The sequence below is a fragment of the Gloeophyllum trabeum genome (genome assembly GCF_000344685.1).
Source record: "Gloeophyllum trabeum ATCC 11539 unplaced genomic scaffold GLOTRscaffold_00024, whole genome shotgun sequence".
In the NCBI taxonomy this organism is placed as follows: Eukaryota; Fungi; Basidiomycota; class Agaricomycetes; order Gloeophyllales; family Gloeophyllaceae; genus Gloeophyllum; species Gloeophyllum trabeum.
In genome coordinates, this window is record NW_006920433.1 from 44759 (window position 1) to 68301 (window position 23543).

A 23543-nucleotide genomic window follows, 5' to 3' on the forward strand; every position below is an offset into this window, starting at 1 on the left:
ACCGTGTCCGGCAATACCGATATGCACAACTTCACGTCTTTGTTATCCAGACCGCCAGTCGCTCAAGTATACTCCTGCCTTTACGAGTCTATTCCCATGATACGGAACGTTTGAGCAACAAGAGCTACAACGTGCATGCAACTGCATTGTATCTATGGCCCGCTTAGGAAAGAGGCGAGGCTCCGGGCTTCAGGCAGATTGATCATGACAGCGGGTGTCCTAATCGCGTCCATTCTCCATAGAGCCAGTAGTGATTCCATCATCATGTAACGTGCATGCCGCTGTTCTCGTAAGTACGGAACGTTTAATATGCCGAAACCGCATTGACACGATTCTCCTCACCATCTCAGAGGTGACCCCAGAGCCTGGTAGATACGAAGTATGATACGCACTACATATCCCTGCATTTATCCAATTATCCTCATCCAGTCCCGATGAAATATTTTCCTGGGACCATAAGGTCCCGGAGGTCTTCGCATCTATCAGATCACCGAAGTTGATCCAGGGCAATGTAAAGTTAATAGCACATTCGGCTCCCTGATCCAGTTGGTATATAGAATTTCATTTAGATCGGGGATGCAAAAAGCTATGCACCCCCAAGGATGGCGTGTGAATTACTTTAGAAGCCTAATCATCTTGACGGAATTCGTGTCCGAATGGGAACTCCTAAGGTGGCCAGTATCAACACGGTTTGCTACGGCGAGCGGCCTGATCAACGCCCGTGGGGAGCGGCACTTGGAGCTTAACGCTTCATCACTTCTCGTACGGGGCAAGGCAGTCGCCAAAATGGCTCTATTTGACATGAGATGGATACCGTACCATCAACATTTCCCTGACCGAGGGTGCAGTCAACCATAATCGTCATACGCAGTTGTGCTCTCACGCACCCTTTGCGATTGCAGCTCACGTAACGACATCATAGTTGATTGAGCAAGGCGTAAATACGATGAACGCAGGCGCCTCTTGGGTTCTCTCGTTATCCATCGTAACAACCTTCACACAATCAGACAACGTTTGATGGTGTGGTTCAATCGAACATAGTCTGGAGAGAAACAGGAGTCCAAGGCTCTGGCTGAACCAACCGGGGATGGACCATGAGCGACTTCCAAGACTGCGGAGCACGCTAACAAGAACTCAGTTGAGATTTCATTGCGACGGAGAAGATACCCCACGCCGTACCTGGGAATACAGATATGATGAGCGCGCAGGACATGTTCCACAAGAGAAAGACGAATCAAGGGATAGATAGGGGATCGGGTCGGTCCTCCATACTCTGGGGAAAGTACGAGGTAGATCCCGAGCAGCTTCAGCCCTGCAAACTGGTAGAAGGAACCACCTGCAGCGTTACTCCATTTACTCATATCACAATGTCAAACCGTGAGCACGCAATTGAATACGACAATCGAGACCTGAACACCGGTCTGGGCTCAATGCGCGATGAACGGGACACTAGAGGAGCAGAGCACCATTATCATCCCACATAAGCCGTACGTACCTATGATCCCCCCAGACGCCCCCGTTGAAAGGGGCTCGGATCGCTGGCTTGATATGACGTCCTCACCGTACTCCACCGCGTCGCTGAAGTCAGCATACGGTCGTAATCGCTGGAATGGCCTGCAACTGGCGACGATTGACCCGGTAGCTAACATGCCAGAAATCCGCACCCTGGCTTGCATCGACCTGCTGGAGGTGAAAGGCCAAAGCGCACCCCTCCTCGTTCTCTCGACCGACGTACGAACTCCCAAAGGTCAGCGGTCTCCGGTACCTTTGTCTACACGTATCAATAAATTGACATACCTACGTCACCAGTATCCCAAATACTCGCTAATCCGCGCGTACAAGTGCTCTGGTGGTTCGGCGACACCCACGAACAGTTCCGCATCTCCGGAGTGGCAAGCATCGTCGCCGCCCCGGGTACCCCGACCTACGACTCGCTGAAAGACAAGATCAATCTCCCAGGAGACGTCGACCTCGAGACGAAACGGGTGGAGGTCTTCAATGCGATGCCGAACTACATGTCCCACTACCTCCGTCCGACATGGGGCACGCCCCTGCGCAAGGCGCCTCACAGCGAAACGTGGCCCAAGGTAACGCTACCGACGGAGAACAGTTCCGACGAAGATAAACTGCACTACGAAGAAGCGCTCAAGAACTTCTCGCTGATCGTCATCGAGCCCGTGGTGGTGGACTATCGTTCACAGCAGGAGAGGGTTGTGTCGAAGAAGTTGGACAACGGTCTCTGGGAGAACGAACCCGTGGTCATGCCATGATCCAAGGCTCCGTCCCCGTGCAGAGCGATGTAAGCACAACGGTCGTAAAGCTGTAACGTTGTGTAGTATCTTGAATCGATCCGAGTTGTGCATCCCTTAAGAACATGAATTGATTGAACAGTCTAGATGTGCAGGCTCCGCCACAGTGAGAAGGCTGTAGGATAATGTCCGAAGCAGCACTGGACTCTCAGTCGAGCGTGCTTGGACATCTCCTCAGCATGAACGTTAAGCCAAATGAACGGGTCGTTACAGTCCAACCCAATTCTCCGCGATATGAGTCGATGTGCATCAAGTATAGCGGTACTCACTGTAGGTTCGCCTCACTCGCACAGCAACCCAGCTCGCTCTGGTGTTCCACATTTATCCTTGTTCTCCATCATCATCGAGGGATCTGTTCGCCCAAGTCATTCCCAAACTGATGGGCGAGAATGGGCGCGACTGATAGTACTGAATAGATGGGCCTGACTTACGTGTTGCAAAAGTTCATAAAGGGGAGTGCGACGCGGTCATATGCAGAGAAAAATGGAGGGGCCGCTAGGCCGGACACAGCTGCGTTGCTAATTCCAAGGAACTTGAAGTGCACCATGCATGGCCATCCACTGACAGTGACATCGATCCAGCGCGAGTCCGAGTTGCGGTTGTGGCGTTCAAGTGGACTGACAAATAGGGACAAATATGTCGCGACGAGTCTGCCCTCTTGACTCGAATACTTGGCTCACCCAGCCCATATTATACATGCCTTCTGCACGCACTAATTCTTGCTACCTTCCCGGTCGACGTGCGAGAGGCTTCCGTGCACTGTTAGACCCCCAAATAAATTCTTGAAATGCTAAACTACAGACATAAAGTCACGAAAATGTCCGAATCATCGATGCGGTCGCTTCTGTACGTGTTGAAGCACAGAGGATATGAAGAGGGTGCGGTGTTCCCTACATAATGACTTGGGAAATCCAGTAGCCTCTTACCCGAAACCCATGCGCCTTTCGATCACATTGGCCCATCCATATTGGCATCGCCAACGTCATGCTCGATCAAGGATTCGGTCGCCGACGACCTCGGTTCAAAGATACAGGTGAATTGCGGAGGACGACTATAGCACAACAGAAAGATGAGGGAGAGAATGATGAGCAACTGCTAGGCTAAACAGCGGGATGAAAATCACCTTATCATCTCGCTGGTGAATTCGACCTCGTCCACCGCGAACGGTCTGCCATCCTTGTTGAACGCTTCCACGATGTTAAAGGCCGTCAATAGCGATGCCGCAGTGATCCAAACGGTATCCCGAGCAACAACTACGCCACGCCATCAGGGTCACAATCCATCGAAATGACGGAAGGGTGCTCGTACTTCTTCCTGGGCACTTCCTTCTTCCGTATCCAAAAGCATTCTCAATATCTGGAGCATCCTTTCGCCGACTGAGGCCGTCATCGCTCATGAAGCGCTCGGGCCTGAAGTCCAGTGCATCTGCACCATAGACTGATTGATCGTGGAGCAGTGCCCATCCATTCGGGATGACTATGGCGCCCTTGGGTATGAAATAGCCCTGTCATCGGCAACACGATTAATACCGGGTCACATCATCGGGAATAGCGCATGCCTTATAAAAGTCATCTTCCGCGGCGCTGTGAAATAGGCCGAGAGGGGACATGGGATTCCAGCGAAGGACCTCATCGACGACAGCATCTAGGTACGGGATCGTGCCGTAGTCCGCGAAGTCAGGCAAACGTTCACCGTGACCAAGCGCTGCGTCGACGGCTTTCTGAGCCTTCCGTTGCACCTCCGGATGAAGGGCCATTGCGAGAATGAAAGACCCGATCATCGCAACCGTCTGTAACAGGTGACACCGCAAGCTAAAGCGATGAATGTGCGAATCGATTCAGAGGTACTTACAGTGTCCGCCCCAGCTGTCCCGGATGAGATATCATTGATGACAGTCCAGAAAACATCTCAACTTGTCTACGTACCAACATAAGCGGTACCGAGTATATTGCTGATGTCATCCTCGGCTTCTTTGCCTTCTTTCTCGTCAAAAGCAGAAGCTAGTAAGCGTGAAGCTACCGAAGACTTCGCTCTGCCTTGGGCCTAAAGGAAGTTCTCATGACTGTAATTGCGGAACAGAGAAGTGCTTCACCGACCATCTCCGATTTGACGAAGTCCATAGGAACACTCCGGATTTTCTCGCTCAAGAACCTGCCACGTTCTGCCGATCTTTTGAACGCAGCACCCGGAAACCATGATGGTATGGCCTTGAGAACGTGGAAGTAATCGACTACAAGGACGAGATCAAGACCTGGTTCGTCCAAAAATAACAGGGTGAAGTCTCACCGAGATATCCGCCTGTCGCGGCATGCGACAGCAGGTATGTGGTTTCCCCGACAATCTTAATGAACGGATCAGACTCAGATCGCGGAGAGATGCCATACGTGACCGAGAGAATCGTATCAGCTGCTGCGCTGTAGATTGACAGTCAACCAACAAGAATGTGAGAAAGGCATCTGACATACAGACGCAGATCCTTGTCCGGATCAATCCTCATTCCTTTGGACGTTAGTAAGCGCTTTAGAAGGCGTCTCGCTGAGACGAGCTCTTGTGATCTATTGACTTGATGTTCTTCCACTTCGTATTCTTGATGGAATACCTTTCGATATTCTAGCGACGAAGCCGTTAGCATTCTTCTCGAAGATAATACATACGTAGCTCACTCTTCCAAGTTTCTCCATAGTCCATGAATACGAACGTCCAGGCAAAATCCATCCTAGACAACGAGCTCAGTAAATAAGCCACAAAGAAAGCGAGTAGAGTTTACATGTCATGAAGGAAGTTTGAATGCGGTCTCGAAGTCGTGAAGGTCAGTATGCAGCGGAGAGAAAAATATTGTCGGCTCACCTGCCCGAATACATCGACGAGCGCTTGACGAGAAGTTCGTAGACCGAGGATGCAGAGTTGAGCACCACAAAGTGCGCTCCAGGGGCGGTAAAGTGGATAACATCTGAGTCTATCCCACCGATGAGTGCTGATCCGCTATGTTACTGGGCGATAAACCGGCTTGCCATAATCTCTGCTCCACTGGAGATACGTCCTCCAGGGCATTCGCTCCGGCAGCTGGAGAGCATTGCCAATCAGCGGCCAGCCAACGGGACCAGGCGGGTAGGGCTTTCGCCCGGCATAGAACCGAGCAGCAATGCCTGCTACGAGGATTAAGCACAGAGCCCACATGCTGTAGTTGTTGCTGAACAACTCCATCGTGGGCGATGATGTTTACGAAGGGAAATCAAAAACACGCTGCTGTCTGACCTCTGGGCTGCCTTTGAAAGTGAACGGGTCTCTGTATCCGTACGCTTCCATGACGCACGGACATATGGGGATCCGCATGTCACGAGAGAGCAGTCCGCACCCTCGATTCGAGCTCCATACTCTCAGCTTGCAAGGTGCGGATCGCTTGGACGGTTTGATAAGATTAACAGAACTTTGGAGGTGAACTGGGAGTCAGAGCGTGGCTCAGCGTGCGCTAGCAATTCCGGATCAATCCGGGGAACACCCATACTGTAGGTATCCCTACAAGAGGTTAGAAAACGAAATTCGAACAATACTGTAAGATACCGATACCAATGCTCACCTTCTCAGAGAATATCGGGCGTTGTTGCCCGACAGATCAAGATATATCGAGATGATAAACTGCATGATAGGCTCCGTGACGGGGCTAATGGGACCCCCCGCCGTTCCTGCGCTGAAAATCTCACGGGCCTTGACTGCAACCGTAAGTATGATGGCCGGACTTGCCATTGTATAGCGCTCGTCCTGATAATCTAATGCACGGATCTGCAGGGACACGCCTGCGTGTCTACCTGGATGTCGGTGCACTGTGCCATTTGCATTACCAAAGCGCCTGATTCATACCGACCCTCCGGCAAGTCTACCGTCTGGGAGGTGAGTGATGGAGAATTGGCCTTCCTGGTCTCGATTCGGTTAACCACAGTGGTAAATCCAGCCATGATGGTACATACCCATGCGGGTCTTGCGCAAGTGCGACCTTGTCTCTTTTTGAGGCACTGCCAGAGGACGGACACATCGGGGTCGTCATCGGCTGTCTTAATTCTAACTGGCAACGCAGTATAAGCTCACCGTCGCCTACGTCTACGCCCCTTCAAAGCAGAAGCCATGCGTTTTGCTCTGACGACGTTCATATTATCTTCAATCCTCGTCCCGTACTCCACAGCCGTTCTCCATGAGCATTTGTCTTCGCTGTCCTCTGCAGCGTACGATTACATTATTGTCGGCGGTAGGATGTGAATCCCCTCATGCTCCTACACCGCTAACAGCTATTCGTATTGTAGGAGGTACTGCGGGCGCCGTACTCGCAAACCGCCTAACCGAGGATGCGAGACTGTCTGTCCTCCTCATAGAAGCTGGGCCTTCGTTCGTAATCTACGCACATTGTTATGCCTTTAGCTGAAGTAAAGTCTCCAGACACCAGAATACCTTGGAGTTGGAGATTCCCTATGACGCACGGATTGCATCCCCTGGAACTATATGGGATTGGAACTATACTACTACCCCGCAAGTACATTCTCGTCTAGTGTGGAGTACGAACTCATACAGGTCTAGTCAACTGAATGTCAAAGGTCGACGAATTGCATATCCCAGAGGGCGAGTCTTGGGGGGCTCAAGCTCGATAAGTCAGCATGCTGAAGATACATTACTCATCAGTATTTATCCTGACCAAGGAATATAGACTACATGTTCTATACCAGGGGTTCAGCAGACGATTTTGATCGGCTTGCCAGGACCGTACAGGATGACCGGTGGTCTTGGAAGAGTCTCCTCCCATATTTCATCAAGGTAGGTTTTGACCGAATCGAACTTACTACTCGACGCTAATTCCAGCCCGATCCAAGGGAGAGGCCTGGCAACACGAGAAGCGGAGTAACGAGCTATCCCCCGGGTACTCCGCAGATCAGACTGTACTGACTGCATCTTCACAAGATGGACGCGGGACAGGGCCGAAACACAACCCCAGAGTACATGGCACCGACGGACCGTTAGCTGTTGGCTCTCCGGGTTACTCACAGCCAATTGATGAGAAAGTTCTACAAGTCACGAAGGAGTTGCCCGACGAGTTTCCGTTCATCCTGGATCACAATGCCGGTGCTCCTGTTGGCGTTAGTGAGTATCATCTCCTGCTACGTCCCATTGTCCCATTCCTAGTGCTTACTGTCTACGAACTTGGAGGCTGGGTGCAAAATACTATACGCAATGGTTCACGGGAGAGTTCGGCCACGGCGTATTTGGCTGACCGATACCTTCAAAGATCGAATTTGCATGTTCTCGTCAATACAGAAGTACGCCGGGTGCTGCGATCTATTCACAACGGCCCTATCGACACCGTGGAACTTGCTGTGGCTGGAACCAAAGGTGGGACCGTCACAGCCGTCCTTTGACGAGTCCTGCTGACTCGACCCTCAGATATCAGTGGTCACGTACTCGCTTCTCGCGAAGTCATCTTGGCAGCGGGCTCAATCGGTACACCGCATATCCTCCTCAACTCCGGGATTGGTGACGCTCGTGAGCTAGCGGCGCTCGGTATAGCTCCCGTACTCGACATCCCAAGTGTGGGAAAGAACATGTCAGACCACCCGTGGGTCCCCACCACTGCCTGGCACGTCGCTTCCGACGACACTGTGGACGTTATCAACTACAATGCCTCTGCTGCCGCCGAGGCCTTGCAGCAGTGGAAGACATCCAAGACAGGACGATTTGTAAATGGGGTATCCAACCAGGTCGCCTGGAATAGACTGAACACTTCGGATCCCGAGGTGAAGGCAATGTTGGGGACGTACGGTGATCCCGCTGCTGGACCGAACTCTCCGCATTTTGAGTTCATCATATACGTGAGTTGGAAGGCTCAGTTGAGTTTGTGTACTGACCCAGCTCTTAGAACTTCGGCCTGCAAGTACAGAATCGGTCGAGTAACTATTTTACGCTTGCACCGATTCTCCTCACGCCCAGCTCCCGTAAGGCGACCAAGTTACTCTATTCTCAAACGCCACTTATTCAATCCTAGGTGGGACGGTGACCCTGGATCCCGCGAATCCACTGGGTCCGCCGGTTATTGACACCGCTTACTACACGTCCCCGCTTGACCTATTCATTCAGCGTCAAGGAATCCGTTCAATCCTCCGGTTTGCGTCTGCTAAAGCATGGCAAGGGTATCTACTTGGCGCGGCCGACGACTTCGCGAAGGTAGCTAGCACTTTTGGCGAAGACTTGCAAGCCCTGGATGATTACATACTCGACCATACCGAGACGCTTTGCCACCCCGTCGGGACTGCCATGATGTCTCCCTACGGTGCGAGCTGGGGAGTAGTCGATCCTCACCTCCGCGTTAAGGGAATCAAGGGATTGAGAATCGTCGACGCCTCCGTCTTTGTGAGTCCTATCGTTACTGGGATACGACGCACTGGATTAAGCCATCTCCGTAGCCCTATGTTCTTGCTGCAGCGACTCAAGCCGCAGTGTTCGGACTAGCAGAGCGCGCGGCGGACATAATCAAGGACGCGAGTGTGAGAGGATTGTGACCGTTTCGGCTCTGGTGATGGCCGGTGTAAGCCCTACAGTATCTAGGCTACGTACTGTACTCAATCGAGTGGAACGATTCATGAGGGGACAATGATGACCAACCTATTCTGCGAACCCGTCCCTACCGAACTGAGTCAAGAGAAGGGAAGTGGTCAGTTTAGGCCGACAATGGCTACTGCGGCGCTCGGTCCTTCCTGGCTGGGGAATCCAATGGCCAAGCACACAAGCCCGATAGGTCGGTGAGCGCTAACCTCGCACTGAAGGATATCCCGCAAGGCATGTTCATTGAAGAAGGATGATGTGCTGACCAAACCGTTTGTTGAATCGCGACATGCAGCGGCCTCGGTAAGCACGGTCTTATAGCATGCAGTAATAGTAAGGATCGATCCTGTTGTCCGCTTTGCTGAGTACCGAAACATTGAAGCACTCCTAGAGTCCTAGTCGTCGGGAAACAGCGTGATTGGCGAATGCTGAATGGGTAACGTGGCTGTGTACCGGCGGGATATTCTCGCCGTCCTCCGCGGTCGGGCAGCGGGCTCTAGATCTGTATTCTCAGCTCTTCATTCGCCACACCACAGCACGCCACAGCACGCCGCAGCAGTATGCTGGAGGCTGCAGAGCTCAGCAAGAAATCTTGGCCGTGTTGTCAGGCAAACTGTCTGATTGGTAAGTCGGCATGCGTTCTGCTGACAGACCAATGGAGAGCGCGGCCGAATCGAACAATTCAGCGTCCATCCATAGAATAGGATCAGGTCGACGTCACGAAAGATACCTCCTCGGTGCCACTATGAACTGCAACATCGAGTTACTTAACGCCGATAACACGGCTATTCTGCCTCATTGGCTCCCAGGCTATTTCGGGATGTTCCAGGTGGCTCTGGCCGTTCATTGAACGCCATCTCCGAGAGTCGACTGAAAACCCTAATCAGCCCGGAAAACGTACCTCTTATGGATCCATTGGATTCAGGTTCGTTTTCACGATCCCCCCCTAAATGGTGAGGCGTCTCGCTTAAAAAGGGCCCGCATGAGCAGCTTTGTGCACTACCTTCAGCACCGAGCCGAGTCGTTATTGATTTTTTGAGTCATTTTCTAGAAAGTCCACCGTTATGCCGTCCTACGTTGTCACTGGTGCTGCGCGAGGCATAGGGGTTAGTTTGAGCCTTCTCAATTGTACGAGGACAAAGCAGCTAACCTTTCCCCGCGCGGAAGTTCGGATTTCTTAAGAAACTAAGCGAGGATCCAAACAACACCGTGTTTGGTTTGGTTCGCAAGCTTTCTACCTCTACCGATGCCAAGGAGCTGGCATCTAAACGCCCGAATGTGCATATTCTTCAAGCTGATATTGTTGATGACAAGGCGCTAGCGGTAAGGCATCGGCGGTCAAGCTGCAAAGCTGTACTAATTCAAATTTGTCAATCTGCTTTCGTCTAGGCCGCAGCAGAAGAAGTTGCAAAGGTCACGGGTGGATCTCTGGACGTCTTGATCAACAATGCAGGTGTGCAGGACCTCGGTTACCTCAATGCTGATATCGATGGCTTGTGAGTTCGTGCCAATGATATCTGTATTCCCAGCCTTACGGGGTGACCGTCAACTCAGCCCCAATTTTGAGACTTTGAAGAAGGACCTTTTCGCCACTGTATGACATCCCCTTTCGTCGTGTTATGATCTTAACTGACATTTGGAAATAGCTCGAGGTCAACGTCTATGGCGTGATGATTACTATCCTTACGTTCATCCCTCTTCTCAAGAAGAGCTCTATCAAGAAGGTGGTGACTTTGTCGTCGGCTATGTGCGACCTGGATTTCATCAACGGCACCGGCATGACCACATCTGTGTCCTACTCCATTTCCAAGGGAGCGGTGAACGTGGCGATGGCGAAATTCGCCGCCAAGTTCAAGGACGACGGCATCATTTTCCTCTCGATCTGCCCAGGCTTGACGAGCACGGGTGCGACGAGTGCGGAGAGCTGTATGTTTCATTCCGCTTGTGATAAGGCTTGACCCGTATGCTCAACCGTGCCCTGCAGTGACTCCGGAGGAGTGGGCCGTCATCAAGAAGCAAATTGCTTGCGCTCAGAAGCTCTACCCGCACTTCCAGCAGCCCCATTCCGTCGAGTACTCAATCGACAAGCAGCTGGAGGTTATCAACTCCTGGACCCTCGACAAGTCCGGAGGATATGTCTCTCACAAAGGTAACAAGGAGTGGCTGTAGATGCTTGTTAGCCACGTATCCTGTGGACGTGTCGTGTAGAGGTGCATCCATAATGTAATACTATCCTGAGTAACCTGGCGGTGCAGCGCGAGATTGCTCATTGTCTTTGCATTAATCTGGCAGGCATGGTTTTGCCGGAAAATGCTTGATACAGTGCTTGGTGTGATTGCAACACCGAGAGTGAATAGGTGATTCAACTCCTGCTTGGTATAGTTCGGATCAGACGCACTTGAGGTGGCTGAAGGTTGCGTATGGGGCAAATATTCGAAGCACCATATTGATCCTATCTGTGCATTGCGGTGGAAGCTGGGCTTGGCACCGAATTGCGGGCCCGGCGGCGTAAGATCATTTCCATAAGGAAGAAGGAGAAAGACTATCATTGATCCTCGGGCGCAGTGTCCGAGGCAAGGCATTTGAGAAACCACGCCCGAATACGGACATTTGCAATTTAGTATGTCAAATGAAGAAACATTGGACGACGACTTGCGACGAGGCGATAAGTCTTGCATTGACCCTTCATGATACCAGTGCGTGCTGTGTGCTGCGCGAGCGGAACGGTGTCCTGTACTAACCGGATTTTTCCAACGGCATCGTAATCACACGCCACAAATATCGCCTAACATCTGTCAACAACCCCCGCGGGACTGCGTCTGGAGAGGCGGGTGGATTACTAAGATATGTAGTAGTTCACGAGTCAGGAATTATGCTGTACGAGAGCCAATATCACACTGACCCTATGTCGGCAGGGTGGGGCGCTGGTCGGTCACTCGGATTGCTCACAGCGGAGATCGGAGGCCGGCCATGACTCAGGGTGCAATCGTAGGTCAGGTCCATGCCAGAATCAAGACAAGATTGGTATTCAATCCTTTGTGAAATCTATATACGATACAATTGAATGGAGAAAAGGAGGGGGGAAGGGAAACCGTGTTGAGACGGCCTTCGCGCGGGCATAGGCCCGAATCGTTGGTTCAGGCCTTACGCCGTCTAAGCAAGACTTGCAACGGCCGACCTTGATACCGCACGTTGAAATAGTCCTTCAAGTGGAAGTCCTCAATTCTGAACGAAGAAAGACAAATCAGATACAACCACCTCGTCAAGGAATTATATACATACGTCGTGTCGTAAATCGAGAAATCGAATTCACGCATCAGTGTGCTGAACAGGATATACAGCTCCGCCCAGGCCAAACTTGACAACAGTGTCAGTTCCGCATACGAGGCAAGTATTCCATGTGACTCACTTAATGCCATAGCATGATCTCGGGCCCCGCGAGAACGAGACGAGATACTTTGTGAGGTCCTTGTTCTCGAGCCAACGGTCGGGGTTGTATGTATACGGGTCCACGAAAATCTCAGGCTTGTGATGGATCACAGCTATACTGGACCCTACAACAGTCTACAAACCATTCAGTTGATGAGTAAACGGACCACAAAACTATGAATCTATTATAACGCACGCCTGCTGGGACCGGCCAAGCACCGATCTTGATATCCTCAGGCATGACTCTGTTCAGTGGTGTAACCACACCGTACGAGAAGCGCAGGGACTCCTTAATGCACGCAGTCTGGAATGAAGGGTCAAGTGGAGCCGGAAATCGCGGAAGACTGGACAATACCAGGTAGGGCAGCTTCTCTAGGTCCGACCACCCCATATCCCCATGTTCCTCCCAAGCATTCTTCAGTTCGTTTACCAGGCGGCAATGGATTTTGCTATTGCTGATTATGTTGAAGAAGCCGATGACAGCAGCGTTAGCAATCGTCTCGCTCCCTGCAAACAGCAAGACGAGCGTTTCGGCGACTATACTCTCCCGAGAGGGGACGGTGCCGTTATTCTTCGCCTCGGGGCTGAGGATGTGATGGTACACCGTCTCGTGCTCGGTCTTGTCCAGGATCGACGGGTCCGCGTCGGCGGCTGCGATGAACTTTGTGGCGACGTCGGCCGAAATTTGGAAAGCCGCCATGGACGGGTTAATACGGTGCATAATCCAGGTCGGGATGTAGTTCATGGCGGTCCGGAGGAACGGAAAGTGGTTGAGATACCAAAAGCCCTTCAGCGAGTCTTCGATGCCGTCTACCAGGGGGTGATGGAAGGTGGGGTGATCCATGGCGCCCAAGGGGTTCGCAGTGCAATAGTCGGATATCAAGTCCACAGCAACACTCTTGAACGCCGCGGTTAAGTCCACAGGGGTGTTGAGTGAAAAGGCCGAGAGCCTATCTACAAGCCTTCCAACCTAAAGGGCATCCAAGTGAGCTTCTCTGACAAGCAGGCAGACGATCCCCAACGCACCCGCTTCTTGATTGTATCTTCCAACTGCAGAATGGACCTCCTGGAAAACATTGGCATCAAAAGGTCTCGTCGGGCCTTCGCAGCTGCAGGATCGGTTATGGTGAACGATGTTCCCTTCATACCGGGAAACGTGTGATAAAGACTGGCATCTTTGGGAAACGAAGCTCCCGGACGGTAGATGTCGAAGAAGGCGTCATAGTCATTGAAATGTAACTATGGGGAAACACAAGTCATTCGGTCTGCGGACAATCTGCAAAAGCAAGTATAGATACCCTGTTGGGGCCGGTGCGCACGACTGGACCTTGAGATGGCGGAGATGATTGACGCGAGCCTTCAACTTGAACGTGACTACAACGTACCGTATGCAGCGTGTAGAGTATGCAAATGGTTTGTCATCTCTCCACCCTTGATGATATCAAAGTAGAGGCGGTAAAGTTCGGAGACAGCGGCGAGCTTTGGTCCGGGATAGTGGCGGAGAGGGTGGAAGAATAGACGATATATTGCAACGACGCATAATCCGACAGGTATGGTGAACGCGAGAGCGAGTAACAGCGCGGGTAAGGAGCTTTGTGATCGTACAATTTGGAGCATCCTTGTGTACCTATCGAGGGAGAAATGTCGACCTGGAGACTATAATTTTTGTGCATAGTTTTGTAATATCTGCAGCGGGTCGCATATGACGTATGCCGATCTGGAGGCGGGTTCATGGAATCCATTCTAGTTGGACTCACAATCCTGCATGGACCTACGGTCGAATGCAGTGCCAGGCTAGGTAAACCCGCATCCGCGCGGCACATGTGGTGTCAGGTCGTGGCTAGCGGTATTTGGTGATAGTCTCTCTAGATGTTCCGCCTATGTGCGGGAAAACATTCAGACCGACTGGGAAGAGGTAGAACAAGAAGGCGGCATACTTGTAAAGGGGAAAGAACCACGAGCGATCCTGACCATCAGGTCGGACGAGCCTGAGATCTGGCGCCAATACTGGGAAACTATAACACAATCAGCTATCAAAATGAACAGGCTTCTTCGCGCGAGATGCGCAGTCGTGCCTTCCGTGATGAAGTTACCCCCGGGCCCGTGACCGTAAGACGTAGTACGATGGAATCGGAGCCTTTGGCCGTCCTACGACCGTGCCTATCTTCGCCCCGGTCCTGTAAATACATCTATAAAGATGACAGAGGCGTAAAGGTCAGTCTCTACTGTTCTCTCGGTTTAGCGTTGTCGTTGCTGTAGTTCAAGTCGCTGCCACCATGCGCGGCGTTATCAACTTCCTTTCTCAGTATGCCGCCGGCTTGGCTGCATCCCTGCTCTTTCCAGGCTACCCTACGTCTGAGCTCAATGCTGCCTTCATGTACCGGGAGGCCATTGTACCCTTGACCATCGACGCTGAAATCAAGATTCTCAACATCACCGAACCTAAAGATCAGTATGAGCTGACTGGCCTATTTAGCAACTTTTACAACGTCTCGCAAAGCGCTGTTGTCGGCGCGCAAAATATCACTACCACATACGATATCGCCACTTTCCTCTACGTGCCGAACAGCTTCCAACAAAATGGAACAGTCGAACTCCTCTTACACGGGTACGCTCCACGGCCCTGAGTAGACTGTGCCTGAGACTGACCATAGCGCAGTCTGGATGCTGATCATCGTTACTGGGATTTCGGCGGCCGGGGCTCTAAATACAACTATGTCGACGCTGCTTTGGCATCTGGCCATGCAGTCCTTCTCTACGATAGACTGGGCAAGCCCTTTCTTATTTTCTCTTCCAGTTGTTTCCTGAACTGTGATTAGGAGTTGGAAAGTCCGCTAAGCCCAGCGGTCTCGAAGTTCAGCTAGCAACCGACGTCGCCGTAGCCGCAGGGTTAGTAGATCATCTACGCAAAGGTGTCTCCGGTTACTCCTTCGGGTCCGTCGTCGCCGTCGCACACTCGTTCGGCTCGTAAGTGTCCCTGCTTCATTACATGTCGTGACTAATGCTCATTCTTGTGAAGATCCACTCTGAACAACCTCCTTGCCCAGAAAGGAGACCTCGTCGACGCTGCTATCATAACTGGATTCACCCCTTTCCTCGCTGGGATGGGATTCGCACCGTACGGCCTCAACCCCCAAGTCGCCTCCCTCTTCGACCCCAAATCTTTCGGTATGTCGCCGAATAGCTTGTCCGACATAGTTTTACTTAACTTTTGACAGGGAGCCTGGACCACTACTACGTCATCTCCGGGAATAAGTGGACGGACATGATGGCGTTCTTCTCCTACACAGGCTTCGAAAAGGACGTCTTCGAGGCGTATTTTGCTGGGCGCGGGACCGAGACGCTGGGCGAGCTGCTTACCCTTGCCGTCACCGAGGCGCCTGCGTACACTGGCCCCATCCTCATCATCAACCCCGACCACGATCTGTAAGTACAAACACTTCTTGCCAAACACTTCTTGCCGGAAGGCGGTAGCTTTTCTCATCACTTTCTCTCAAAGGACGTTCTGTAATGGCAATTGTCACCAGCCGCTGAACGGGAAGAAGGATCTGAACGAGGCTACGCTGGAGCTGTTCCCGAACAGACGGAGGGGCGACACGCACATGGTCGGGAACACGGGGCATATCATGAACATGCACCTGAGTGCGCCTGGGGGATATGAAGTGATGCAAAAGTGGATCGCGGAAGTGCTTGCGTGAGTAGGATAGGACGCGTAGCACAAATTCCGCATGTATCCTCCGTGACAGGTAGCAAATTCCCTCATTGCTACTGACTCGTGTATGCCTCGTGCTTTTTCGCGGATCCGTTCGATTTTGCCTGTGGTGGGTCCATACGCCGGCAACTGTATTGAATCGCCTGAGGATGTACTTCCACTCTGCAATACTCGTTGTAAGAATATTGTGTCGGCGTACTGCGATTTACTACTCATGATACAATTCTATTGACTACTGTGCGAGTCCAGTGCCAGGCGACAAGACGAGCTCGACTGTCTTGCTCACTTTATTCCATCCGTTGAAGGATAGATTCCAGACATAACTGTTAGGACTAACATATTCACACGAATCTATCAATGAGGCGTGCTCCACTCTGCAATCTATCCATCGTATTTATTCACTGCTGCCAGGTCCATCTAAGCCGCCAGTCAATAAGCCTGCGTAATCAAAGCCACGATAAACACTCACCGTGTCTATCCCATACGTGAAGAGACGTCCGCACGCTTGAAGGAAGGCCATGTGTTCACTGACATACGTCGCGCCAGCCGCTAGACGACGAGCAGAAGGTGGACGTGCGCAGGGGCCAAAGGAGGCTCCGGCGCCCATGGCCTCGATGTACTGAGCACACATTAAACACATGCACCATGAAAGTCGGGAAGGCTCAACGCTCACCGGAGAAAGGGACGGATGCGGAGAGAGCTCTATGAAGGTCGATTGCTCCCCATATTCGGCCACCAACTTCTCAACGACAGGCTTCATCAATATCGTGCGCCGTATGCTGTCCCACACGTAGTCCACCGTCGGTGCATCCGTCTTCCACTCCCCTGTGACACTAGACATCATCGGGATAACCGGCGCCCTGACGCACTTGCCATGCAGCTCGAATATCCGCTCGACCTCCTCACGGAACGGCGCCTCCGAGAGGTCGAGGAACGGCGAGTGCACGGCGCTGCCGACGTGGATGCGGGTGTACGACGCACCCGGTGGGAGGTTATCCGCAAAGTACTCGACGTCGGCGGAGGGCCCGACGACGCCCATCACGGTGGGCGTGATGAAGCTCGAGATGTAGAGGTTCCGCCGGATGTGGGTTGGGAGCGTGTCCATGGCTTGCATGACGAGTGCGTTGGAGACGTCCATGACGCCGATGACGAGGCCGCCGGAGTTGTCGATGCGCAGGAGGGCGCGCCCGATCGCGATTACGATTTTTACCGCCATCTGTGGTTCGACATCGTTATTGTGTGGTCCTAAGGTATACGCGGAAGAGGAGTATAAGTACATACCTCCCGTGAAATCGCACCGGAACCGTACAATGCCGTAGTTTCTCCGAGGGAGAATCCCAGTACTACATCCGGAGAGACATTGATTGACCGTAGCAAGTCGTACATAGCGATCTGATATATAGCGTTTGCAAGACAGACCACATCACCAGGCCAGATATCCATATGCTCCAGATCCAGTCGCTGGGACGGCTGGCCGATGAACAATCCCGTATCAGACAAGAACGATCGTCCGGTGTGCTGCACATGGATCTTGTCGCACTCGTACACAGACTGAGCGAAGACGGGGTGGCGCATCAGGTCATGCCCTTGCTGCCAGTACTGGGGCCCTGTTCCGCCGAACGTGAACATCAGTCGCTTGGGTCGCTCGGGCAGGGAGACAGGTTTGGCGTATTGGGCGGTTTGCTGCGACTCCGCGACCGCGAAGGTCCGGTAAGGAAGCAACTTCGCATTAGCGTTGCGGTTGAGTGCTATTTCACTCGGAGGCACGTTGTGCGTCGAATCCTTGTTAGCTATGTAATCTTCTAGGGCATCGAGAGATTTCGCGGCTAGGGAGACTCGTCCATACGTCTTCCCAAGGCGATTGGAAGAACATGCGCACCTGCAGTGAAGAGCCGCTGCGTGGTCTTCTTAGGCGCTACTGGTGGCCCGAGTACCGCTTCTAGAGGCAAAGTGAATTTTAGGCCTGTAAATTAATGAATCGGCCTACCTCCCATGTTAAAGTATGACTGGGATTGCGCAAACACAGCAACGCGCCTCTTACGGGGACTGCGCGGGGTGGAGGCAATATCTTCAACTCACGGTAAGGGCAACAACTTAGCTATCGTACACGTCGCAAAACCGCTCAATGCCCGATGTCAAGGGTATGGTAAGACTAACAGATAAGCCGCCAAATTCAGCAGTAGATCGCCAGGGCTCGCGCAAAGCCACGCATTCCGCCTCAGGCCGAGCATCTAAATCGTCTATGGCTTCTCTGCCAATCAAGATGAAATGTCGGTCTTTCACCGGACGAAACGCTATCATCTTCTAGGCTGGATAGGGACCCTGAAAACAGACCCGAGTCACCTCGAGCATCTCCATGTATTGTTCCTCACGGAATTACTTGTGGATCTCAGCTTTGCAATAGGGAGATGTTCTGATCTGACCTGCGCTCGAATAGAAATGATGGACAGTGAGCAAAGACTGAATCGTAATCGGCGTTTTCTGACAATGCCATATTTGCACATACGGGCGATTAGTACCTCCGCCGAGCGGAGACTAACGAGCACTGCAGAGCAGTCCACTAACGCCGGACAAGTCGTACGAACAGCTTTCGTGATGCGGTAACAGATCCAAGATGCAGAAATTTGCAAGACGGAAGCAAATGCCATGATTGATAGCCGTGGCTATGCCAGCTGCAAGTCCGGACCGGGATAGTTGCCGGCCATCGGCACGCTCTGGGGTTAGGAGTAGGGTCGTCATGGCGGGATTTTCTTCTTTTGGTACCGCCGTCGTCCTCTCTCAGGCTCCCGTACTTGCATGAGTAGACGGAGGTTTCTGTGACCTTGACATTGCGAGATGCACGGAAAAATGCGGCACCTTTCTGTGCTGAGACGCACCCCTTAGCGCCAGAGCGATCCACACGCCACAACTTCATCCTATAATTGCCACAAAGACCGTGCAAGACGGCAATCCTTCTATTCTCGAGCATCAGGGCCATCTCTGACCCCGAAAGAGCGCCCAGGATCAAGGCCGCCTGTTGTAATGTAGGCGGTCACAAGGACCTGGATGACAAGACGTTCCGTATAGGAAATTGTTGGGCAACTCTTGGCTCGTAATTCTGGCGAGCTGAGGATTAAAGTGATCTCCACCCCGGATTGCGACATTTACCTCAGAGAAAGACGCTCGCATAGATCTCGTTCGACGCCCAAGATAATCATATCAATTGGATGCTTAAGTTCTCCCAATACGTAAGTACAACTGCTTGATCGGAGGCAGTCCATTCATTCATTTGTAATCTGACACACTGGGGAGGTTACTCTGCGTTAGGCTCCCGTTTGTTCATCATTTCGGAGAGATGGTAGTTCTGAACAAAATACCAAACCCTTCCGGTTAACTCTGACGCAAGGTGCGCCTGCCCGCAGCTACATTGCTTGACCGTCGTGGCTTGCCTACTGAGGTGAGCAGGAACGGACCATTCTTGCGCAAGGTCGGAGATGCATCGTCTGAACAGTGCCTCGCCTTGCCGCCCCTGTCCGTCCACCACTTTGCATCATTACCGACTTCTCAACACCGACGCAACCGTTCATACCTCGTCGGGAATCAGCCGCAGCGTGCGTACCTTACGTAGCTGTGCGTGCCGATACACTAACCATCTGTAGAGTTTCACGCAGGTTGCATATGCACATCGGCCACAGATGCGACAAACGACAGTGCAACACCAAGCCCTATTCCCGGAATCGACGCCGCGCCCCTAGAGGCTAAGCGAATGTGTATCACGGCTCCGACACGTCGGCAGAGATCCTTGGAACAGGCTCTCCAGGGGCTACTACCGTTGATCATTGTACGCACTCAGCCTAGAGCGCGCCTCCTGCGTTTCCAAACCGAGCATGACTCGACTCCACTGTTTCATTTCGTGCGTAGTTACTATTCCCATGCGTAAGGCTGTCCTGGTTGCCCATGGCCCTAGTACTCAATTTGAATGACAGGGTCATATCCCACCGATGATGGCGGCATCCGCAGGATCTGCAACACGTTTCTCGGCGCGCGCCCGCGCCCTTATAAGCGAGCGCAAGCGAGCTGGAGGAAACCCATCGCAGCGCAATATTTCGTCTAATCGTCTGATTCACTAATGTTGCGACTTGCGGCCCTCGTTTCGCTCTCTTTGACGCTTGTCAGCCCTTCGTTTGCGGCTCTATACAATAGCCTGGCAGAATTGCCTACTAATAAGACTTATGACTTCGTCGTTGTTGGCGGTACGTGATATCAGATTTGCGTCTTTGAAGGTGTTGAAAAGCGACATTTGCATAGGCGGCACTGGTGGGAGCGTCGTAGCGACTCGATTGACGGAGAACTCCAACACGAGCGTGCTTGTGCTCGAAGCCGGACCCTCGTGAGTTTCCCTGTCACCGTTAGAGACACAGCGCGGGCCTGACTTCAGATGACTCAAGCAATCGTGGTATCTTGAATGCCACCGTTCCGTTCTATGGTTTCTACATTACCACGGGAACCGAAATTGACTGGAATTACACCACCACTGCGTAGGTCCTTCAGATCACAGTTATGTCCCTTTCTAATCTTAGAATCGATCAGACAACCTGGATTTGGCGGAAGATCAGTTATTTCCCGTGCCGGGCATGTCCTTGGTGGCTCCAGTTCAGTCAGTGAGTACTCTTTCGTCCAATGGGGCTGAGAAGCGAGATTCTTATCCAGTCAAAGACGGTATGATCTGGGTGCGCGGATCCGTCGCCGACTGGAATCACCTCGCCAACGTCTCCGGCGACCCTGGCTGGGGATGGGATAATATCTACACGTATTACAAGAAGGTGTGTATTCGTGATCAGATAGCGCGTAAGTATGTGGCAATGTCTGATGAATCCGCGCGAATTCCAGCTCGAGCAGTACACTCCCCCTAGTACCGGGAAAGATGTATCCGGGGAGTATGACCCTTCGGTGCACGGTACCAGCGGCCCACTCGGTATCAGTATGCCTGGCGTCACTGAAGACACAGATGCCCGCGTTATTAACACCACCAAGGAGTTCCCTGATGAATTTCCCTTCGTGTTGGACTATAACAATCCCGACACGCCCATTGGCATGGGTAAGTCCACTGGAGATCGATATCGTGAAAATGACTAACGGATTCTCTGTCAGGCTGGGTCCAGAACACCATCAGGGATGGCACGCGTGCCAGCGCTGCCTATGCGTACCTCACGGATTCCGTCCTCGCTCGCTCAAACTTGGATGTCGTGGTAAACACGCGGGTCACGAAGCTCACCGGTTCGACCAACGGCACGATTGACACCGCACAGGTCACCAACGCCGATGGTAGGCCTGTCATCTTCATACACAAATAGGCCAGCGCCCTCACCTTGTGGGCTGTACAGGTTCCGTTACTTCTCTCAAAGCCTCCAAGGAGATCATTCTGTCCGCCGGCACGATCAGTGACACTCGCATCCTGCTCAACAGCGGCATCGGACCCGCGTCTCAGATCCAGAATCTCAAGGGAGTTGAGCTTGTCAAGGATATTCCAGACGTCGGTCAGAACCTCGCCGATCACATGATCATGCCCATCATCTGGCGGGTCAACTCGACCAACACGATAGATTACTATGCGCAGCACCCCGAGGCGGCGCAAGCGGCGTTGGAGCAGTGGCAGACGAACAAGACGGGCCGCTTTGCGAGCGGAGAACCCTTCCAGGCTGGTTTCTTCCGCCTGAATGAGTCCGACCCCGAGGTGCAGTCAATGATTCAGAAGTACGGCGATCCCGCTACTGGCCCGGACTCTCCTCACATTGAGATGGTCGCCCTCGTACGTGCGCACTCTTATGACTTTTTGTCTCATTGCGCTGAGGGATATGGCTATCATACAGAATGGTAACCCGTCTGGAGTCTCCGCTGCTGGCGGATACTACTTCGCTCTTGCCTGTGTCAATCTGGTGCCGTACTCCAGTAAACCCATTCCTCACTATTCTCGTTGTGGCAGTTCACTGACTATATTCAGGGGGTAATGTCACCCTCAACCCCAGCGATCCCCTCGGCCAGCCTCTCGTGAACCCGAACTACTACGACCACCCGATGGACATCTTTATTGTTTCGCAGTGCATGCGTATGGCAATCAAGTTCGCGTCCGGCTCCGCGTTCAAGGGTTACCTCGAAGACAACTATGTCGGACTGGAGGGTGTCATTGACAGCAACGGTAACATCAACGAGGACGCGCTGTACGCGAACGCGCGCAACATCACCGTCGCTGGGGACCACCAGATCGCCACGAACATCATCAGCCCCAAGGGCGCGAGCACCGGTGTCGTCGACCCCGACTTGAAGGTGAAGGGCATTAACGGGCTGCGCATCGTCGACTTGTCCATCTTCGTGCGTTTATTTCTTTCCTTGTCTCCCGCTGCGGAAGATGTTCACGAGGAATTGTGCAGCCTCACACTCCTGCGAGCCACACCGAGTCGATAGTGTACGCCATCTCCGAGCGGGCATCCGACCTCATCAAGCAGGAATATGCTTGATCCTATTTATCTATCTATCAACAAACAAGGCGTCTGTCATTAAGTACTTTCGGGTGTCACCGTTGCATTATTTAATTGGTATCATCACACGGACAGTACACCACTCATTCAGCATTTGTATCTTGCATATATGTAGCAGGATCAATGGCATCTAATGTATTGCAAATCAATGTTTGCCTATGATCGATATTTCGCTGTCATGTCCAAGTCCGAAGTCCGAGTCGTCCACTTCTGTAGGTTTGCGTGGGGTTCTCGCACTTGATGGTGTTTCCCTCAACTTTCCTGCACAATCACTCTCAAAGTCCTTCTCCTGCTCTCTTTCCACTGCAAGTACAAGTAGTATGGATAATCCACAGGGTTCTAAATCCTACACCAGAAAGTACTTGGAGTGTGGGCCCGGATCGTCTCCGAGTCGCGATTCGTAAGAATCTTTTATGATGCATATACGAGCAACAGTTCAAGGTATCAGGTCAGGATGCCCTTCATTTGCTGTTCTCATGAAGCTGTCCTGATCCTGGGAGAGCATGCCTAAATATCGATAACCTTGCGTACCAGTAGAGAAGCACTAAACATGGTAAAAGACGCGTTATTTCGCATTTTAGAAAAAAAGGCTATTTTGTTTCAATTTCTTGGAGGAAAAAGCCATCATGTTGATCTGGAAGCCAATTAAACCCAATCTTCACCTGCTGCTCACCCTTCCACTCGCAAGTTAACGATCCGCGCCACCTTTCTCCCCACGGTGACCCCGTCTTGCCCTGGACGCATACGGCTCTCTGCCTTGTGTGTTGTCTGAAGTGTACTGCCATATACATGACCTCTGCTGGACATTTCCCTCCCTGTCTCTGGTCCACTGCATCACTACCTGCCCCTATGCACTTGGCATCCCCTCCCCTCCCATGCTTGCAGCCTGTGTCAAGACAGCTTGCTCAGATGGATTTGGATTTGCTGTGCAGCGGTTTGGCGCGGATAAGCCGACGTGACCACGCACGCGACGAAACGGGGAGAGGGGGGGGCGGGTTG

The 23543-nt window shown here is 52.3% G+C and overlaps 8 protein-coding genes across 8 annotated transcripts; 5 read left to right on the plus strand and 3 right to left on the minus strand.

Annotated features, from left to right (window-relative positions):
* Positions 1 to 1532: 1532 nt before the first annotated feature.
* Positions 1533 to 2360, plus strand: GLOTRDRAFT_112738 (uncharacterized protein). The gene is made up of 2 exons (XM_007873065.1): positions 1533 to 1747; positions 1810 to 2360. Exons 1-2 carry the CDS (start codon positions 1549 to 1551, stop codon positions 2268 to 2270), a joined length of 660 nt encoding a protein of 219 aa, XP_007871256.1. The 5' UTR covers positions 1533 to 1548; the 3' UTR covers positions 2271 to 2360.
* A 710-nt stretch (positions 2361 to 3070) lies between these two features.
* Positions 3071 to 5528, minus strand: GLOTRDRAFT_67059 (cytochrome P450). The gene is made up of 13 exons (XM_007873066.1): positions 5321 to 5528; positions 5157 to 5265; positions 5077 to 5103; positions 4973 to 5025; positions 4775 to 4919; positions 4596 to 4723; positions 4406 to 4539; positions 4235 to 4352; positions 4161 to 4174; positions 3868 to 4098; positions 3618 to 3813; positions 3433 to 3562; positions 3071 to 3360 (listed from the first exon to the last, which is right to left on the minus strand). The coding sequence occupies exons 1-13, from the start codon at positions 5511 to 5513 to the stop codon at positions 3258 to 3260; spliced, it is 1581 nt and encodes a 526-aa protein (XP_007871257.1). The 5' UTR covers positions 5514 to 5528; the 3' UTR covers positions 3071 to 3257.
* A 900-nt stretch (positions 5529 to 6428) lies between these two features.
* Positions 6429 to 8950, plus strand: GLOTRDRAFT_82473 (alcohol oxidase; the record flags this gene model as incomplete). The annotated part of the gene is made up of 10 exons (XM_007873067.1): positions 6429 to 6549; positions 6605 to 6686; positions 6738 to 6946; positions 7003 to 7109; positions 7229 to 7433; positions 7500 to 7682; positions 7734 to 8158; positions 8206 to 8281; positions 8332 to 8696; positions 8750 to 8950. The coding sequence occupies 10 exons, from the start codon at positions 6429 to 6431 to the stop codon at positions 8843 to 8845; spliced, it is 1869 nt and encodes a 622-aa protein (XP_007871258.1). The 3' UTR covers positions 8846 to 8950.
* A 954-nt stretch (positions 8951 to 9904) lies between these two features.
* On the plus strand, positions 9905 to 11128 carry GLOTRDRAFT_67066 (NAD P-binding protein). The gene is made up of 6 exons (XM_007873068.1): positions 9905 to 9994; positions 10056 to 10211; positions 10278 to 10384; positions 10443 to 10482; positions 10535 to 10814; positions 10873 to 11128. The coding sequence occupies exons 1-6, from the start codon at positions 9953 to 9955 to the stop codon at positions 11055 to 11057; spliced, it is 810 nt and encodes a 269-aa protein (XP_007871259.1). The 5' UTR covers positions 9905 to 9952; the 3' UTR covers positions 11058 to 11128.
* Positions 11129 to 12025: 897 nt separating this feature from the next.
* GLOTRDRAFT_141584 (cytochrome P450) lies at positions 12026 to 13956 on the minus strand (the record flags this gene model as incomplete). The annotated part of the gene is made up of 8 exons (XM_007873069.1): positions 13703 to 13956; positions 13616 to 13644; positions 13344 to 13556; positions 12673 to 13287; positions 12514 to 12621; positions 12298 to 12452; positions 12171 to 12245; positions 12026 to 12113 (listed from the first exon to the last, which is right to left on the minus strand). The coding sequence occupies exons 1-8, from the start codon at positions 13932 to 13934 to the stop codon at positions 12026 to 12028; spliced, it is 1515 nt and encodes a 504-aa protein (XP_007871260.1). The 5' UTR covers positions 13935 to 13956.
* A 625-nt stretch (positions 13957 to 14581) lies between these two features.
* On the plus strand, positions 14582 to 16262 carry GLOTRDRAFT_118392 (alpha/beta-hydrolase). The gene is made up of 6 exons (XM_007873070.1): positions 14582 to 14925; positions 14977 to 15086; positions 15137 to 15284; positions 15337 to 15485; positions 15536 to 15743; positions 15817 to 16262. Exons 1-6 carry the CDS (start codon positions 14594 to 14596, stop codon positions 16013 to 16015), a joined length of 1146 nt encoding a protein of 381 aa, XP_007871261.1. The 5' UTR covers positions 14582 to 14593; the 3' UTR covers positions 16016 to 16262.
* Positions 16263 to 16410: 148 nt separating this feature from the next.
* On the minus strand, positions 16411 to 18143 carry GLOTRDRAFT_141586 (FabD/lysophospholipase-like protein; the record flags this gene model as incomplete). The annotated part of the gene is made up of 6 exons (XM_007873071.1): positions 18017 to 18143; positions 17909 to 17968; positions 17311 to 17855; positions 16703 to 17245; positions 16499 to 16648; positions 16411 to 16446 (listed from the first exon to the last, which is right to left on the minus strand). The coding sequence occupies exons 1-6, from the start codon at positions 18021 to 18023 to the stop codon at positions 16411 to 16413; spliced, it is 1341 nt and encodes a 446-aa protein (XP_007871262.1). The 5' UTR covers positions 18024 to 18143.
* Positions 18144 to 20137: 1994 nt separating this feature from the next.
* On the plus strand, positions 20138 to 22576 carry GLOTRDRAFT_82487 (alcohol oxidase; the record flags this gene model as incomplete). The annotated part of the gene is made up of 11 exons (XM_007873072.1): positions 20138 to 20261; positions 20317 to 20398; positions 20457 to 20546; positions 20599 to 20669; positions 20725 to 20831; positions 20899 to 21106; positions 21160 to 21333; positions 21393 to 21817; positions 21879 to 21957; positions 22010 to 22377; positions 22437 to 22576. The coding sequence occupies 11 exons, from the start codon at positions 20138 to 20140 to the stop codon at positions 22521 to 22523; spliced, it is 1815 nt and encodes a 604-aa protein (XP_007871263.1). The 3' UTR covers positions 22524 to 22576.
* Positions 22577 to 23543: the final 967 nt, after the last annotated feature.

What these genes read in the sequence shown, in the direction of transcription:
- GLOTRDRAFT_112738 (XM_007873065.1), top strand. Translation starts at nt 1,549, where the DNA reads ATGACGTCCTCACCGTACTCCACCGCGTCGCTGAAGTCAGCATACGGT. An exon ending in CGACGTACGAACTCCCAAAG is followed by an intron (nt 1,748 to 1,809) that starts GTCAGCGGTCTC and finishes CTACGTCACCAG; the next exon opens with TATCCCAAATACTCGCTAAT.
- GLOTRDRAFT_67059 (XM_007873066.1), bottom strand. Translation starts at nt 5,513, where the DNA reads ATGGAGTTGTTCAGCAACAACTACAGCATGTGGGCTCTGTGCTTAATC. An exon ending in TCGTCGATGTATTCGGGCAG is followed by an intron (nt 5,104 to 5,156) that starts GTGAGCCGACAA and finishes CACGACTTCGAG; the next exon opens with ACCGCATTCAAACTTCCTTC. An exon ending in CGCGACAGGCGGATATCTCG is followed by an intron (nt 4,540 to 4,595) that starts GTGAGACTTCAC and finishes TCGTCCTTGTAG; the next exon opens with TCGATTACTTCCACGTTCTC.
- GLOTRDRAFT_67066 (XM_007873068.1), top strand. Translation starts at nt 9,953, where the DNA reads ATGCCGTCCTACGTTGTCACTGGTGCTGCGCGAGGCATAGGG. An exon ending in GTGCTGCGCGAGGCATAGGG is followed by an intron (nt 9,995 to 10,055) that starts GTTAGTTTGAGC and finishes CCCGCGCGGAAG; the next exon opens with TTCGGATTTCTTAAGAAACT. An exon ending in TTGATGACAAGGCGCTAGCG is followed by an intron (nt 10,212 to 10,277) that starts GTAAGGCATCGG and finishes GCTTTCGTCTAG; the next exon opens with GCCGCAGCAGAAGAAGTTGC.
- GLOTRDRAFT_118392 (XM_007873070.1), top strand. Translation starts at nt 14,594, where the DNA reads ATGCGCGGCGTTATCAACTTCCTTTCTCAGTATGCCGCCGGCTTGGCT. An exon ending in CCTTCTCTACGATAGACTGG is followed by an intron (nt 15,087 to 15,136) that starts GCAAGCCCTTTC and finishes AACTGTGATTAG; the next exon opens with GAGTTGGAAAGTCCGCTAAG. An exon ending in CTTCGACCCCAAATCTTTCG is followed by an intron (nt 15,486 to 15,535) that starts GTATGTCGCCGA and finishes AACTTTTGACAG; the next exon opens with GGAGCCTGGACCACTACTAC.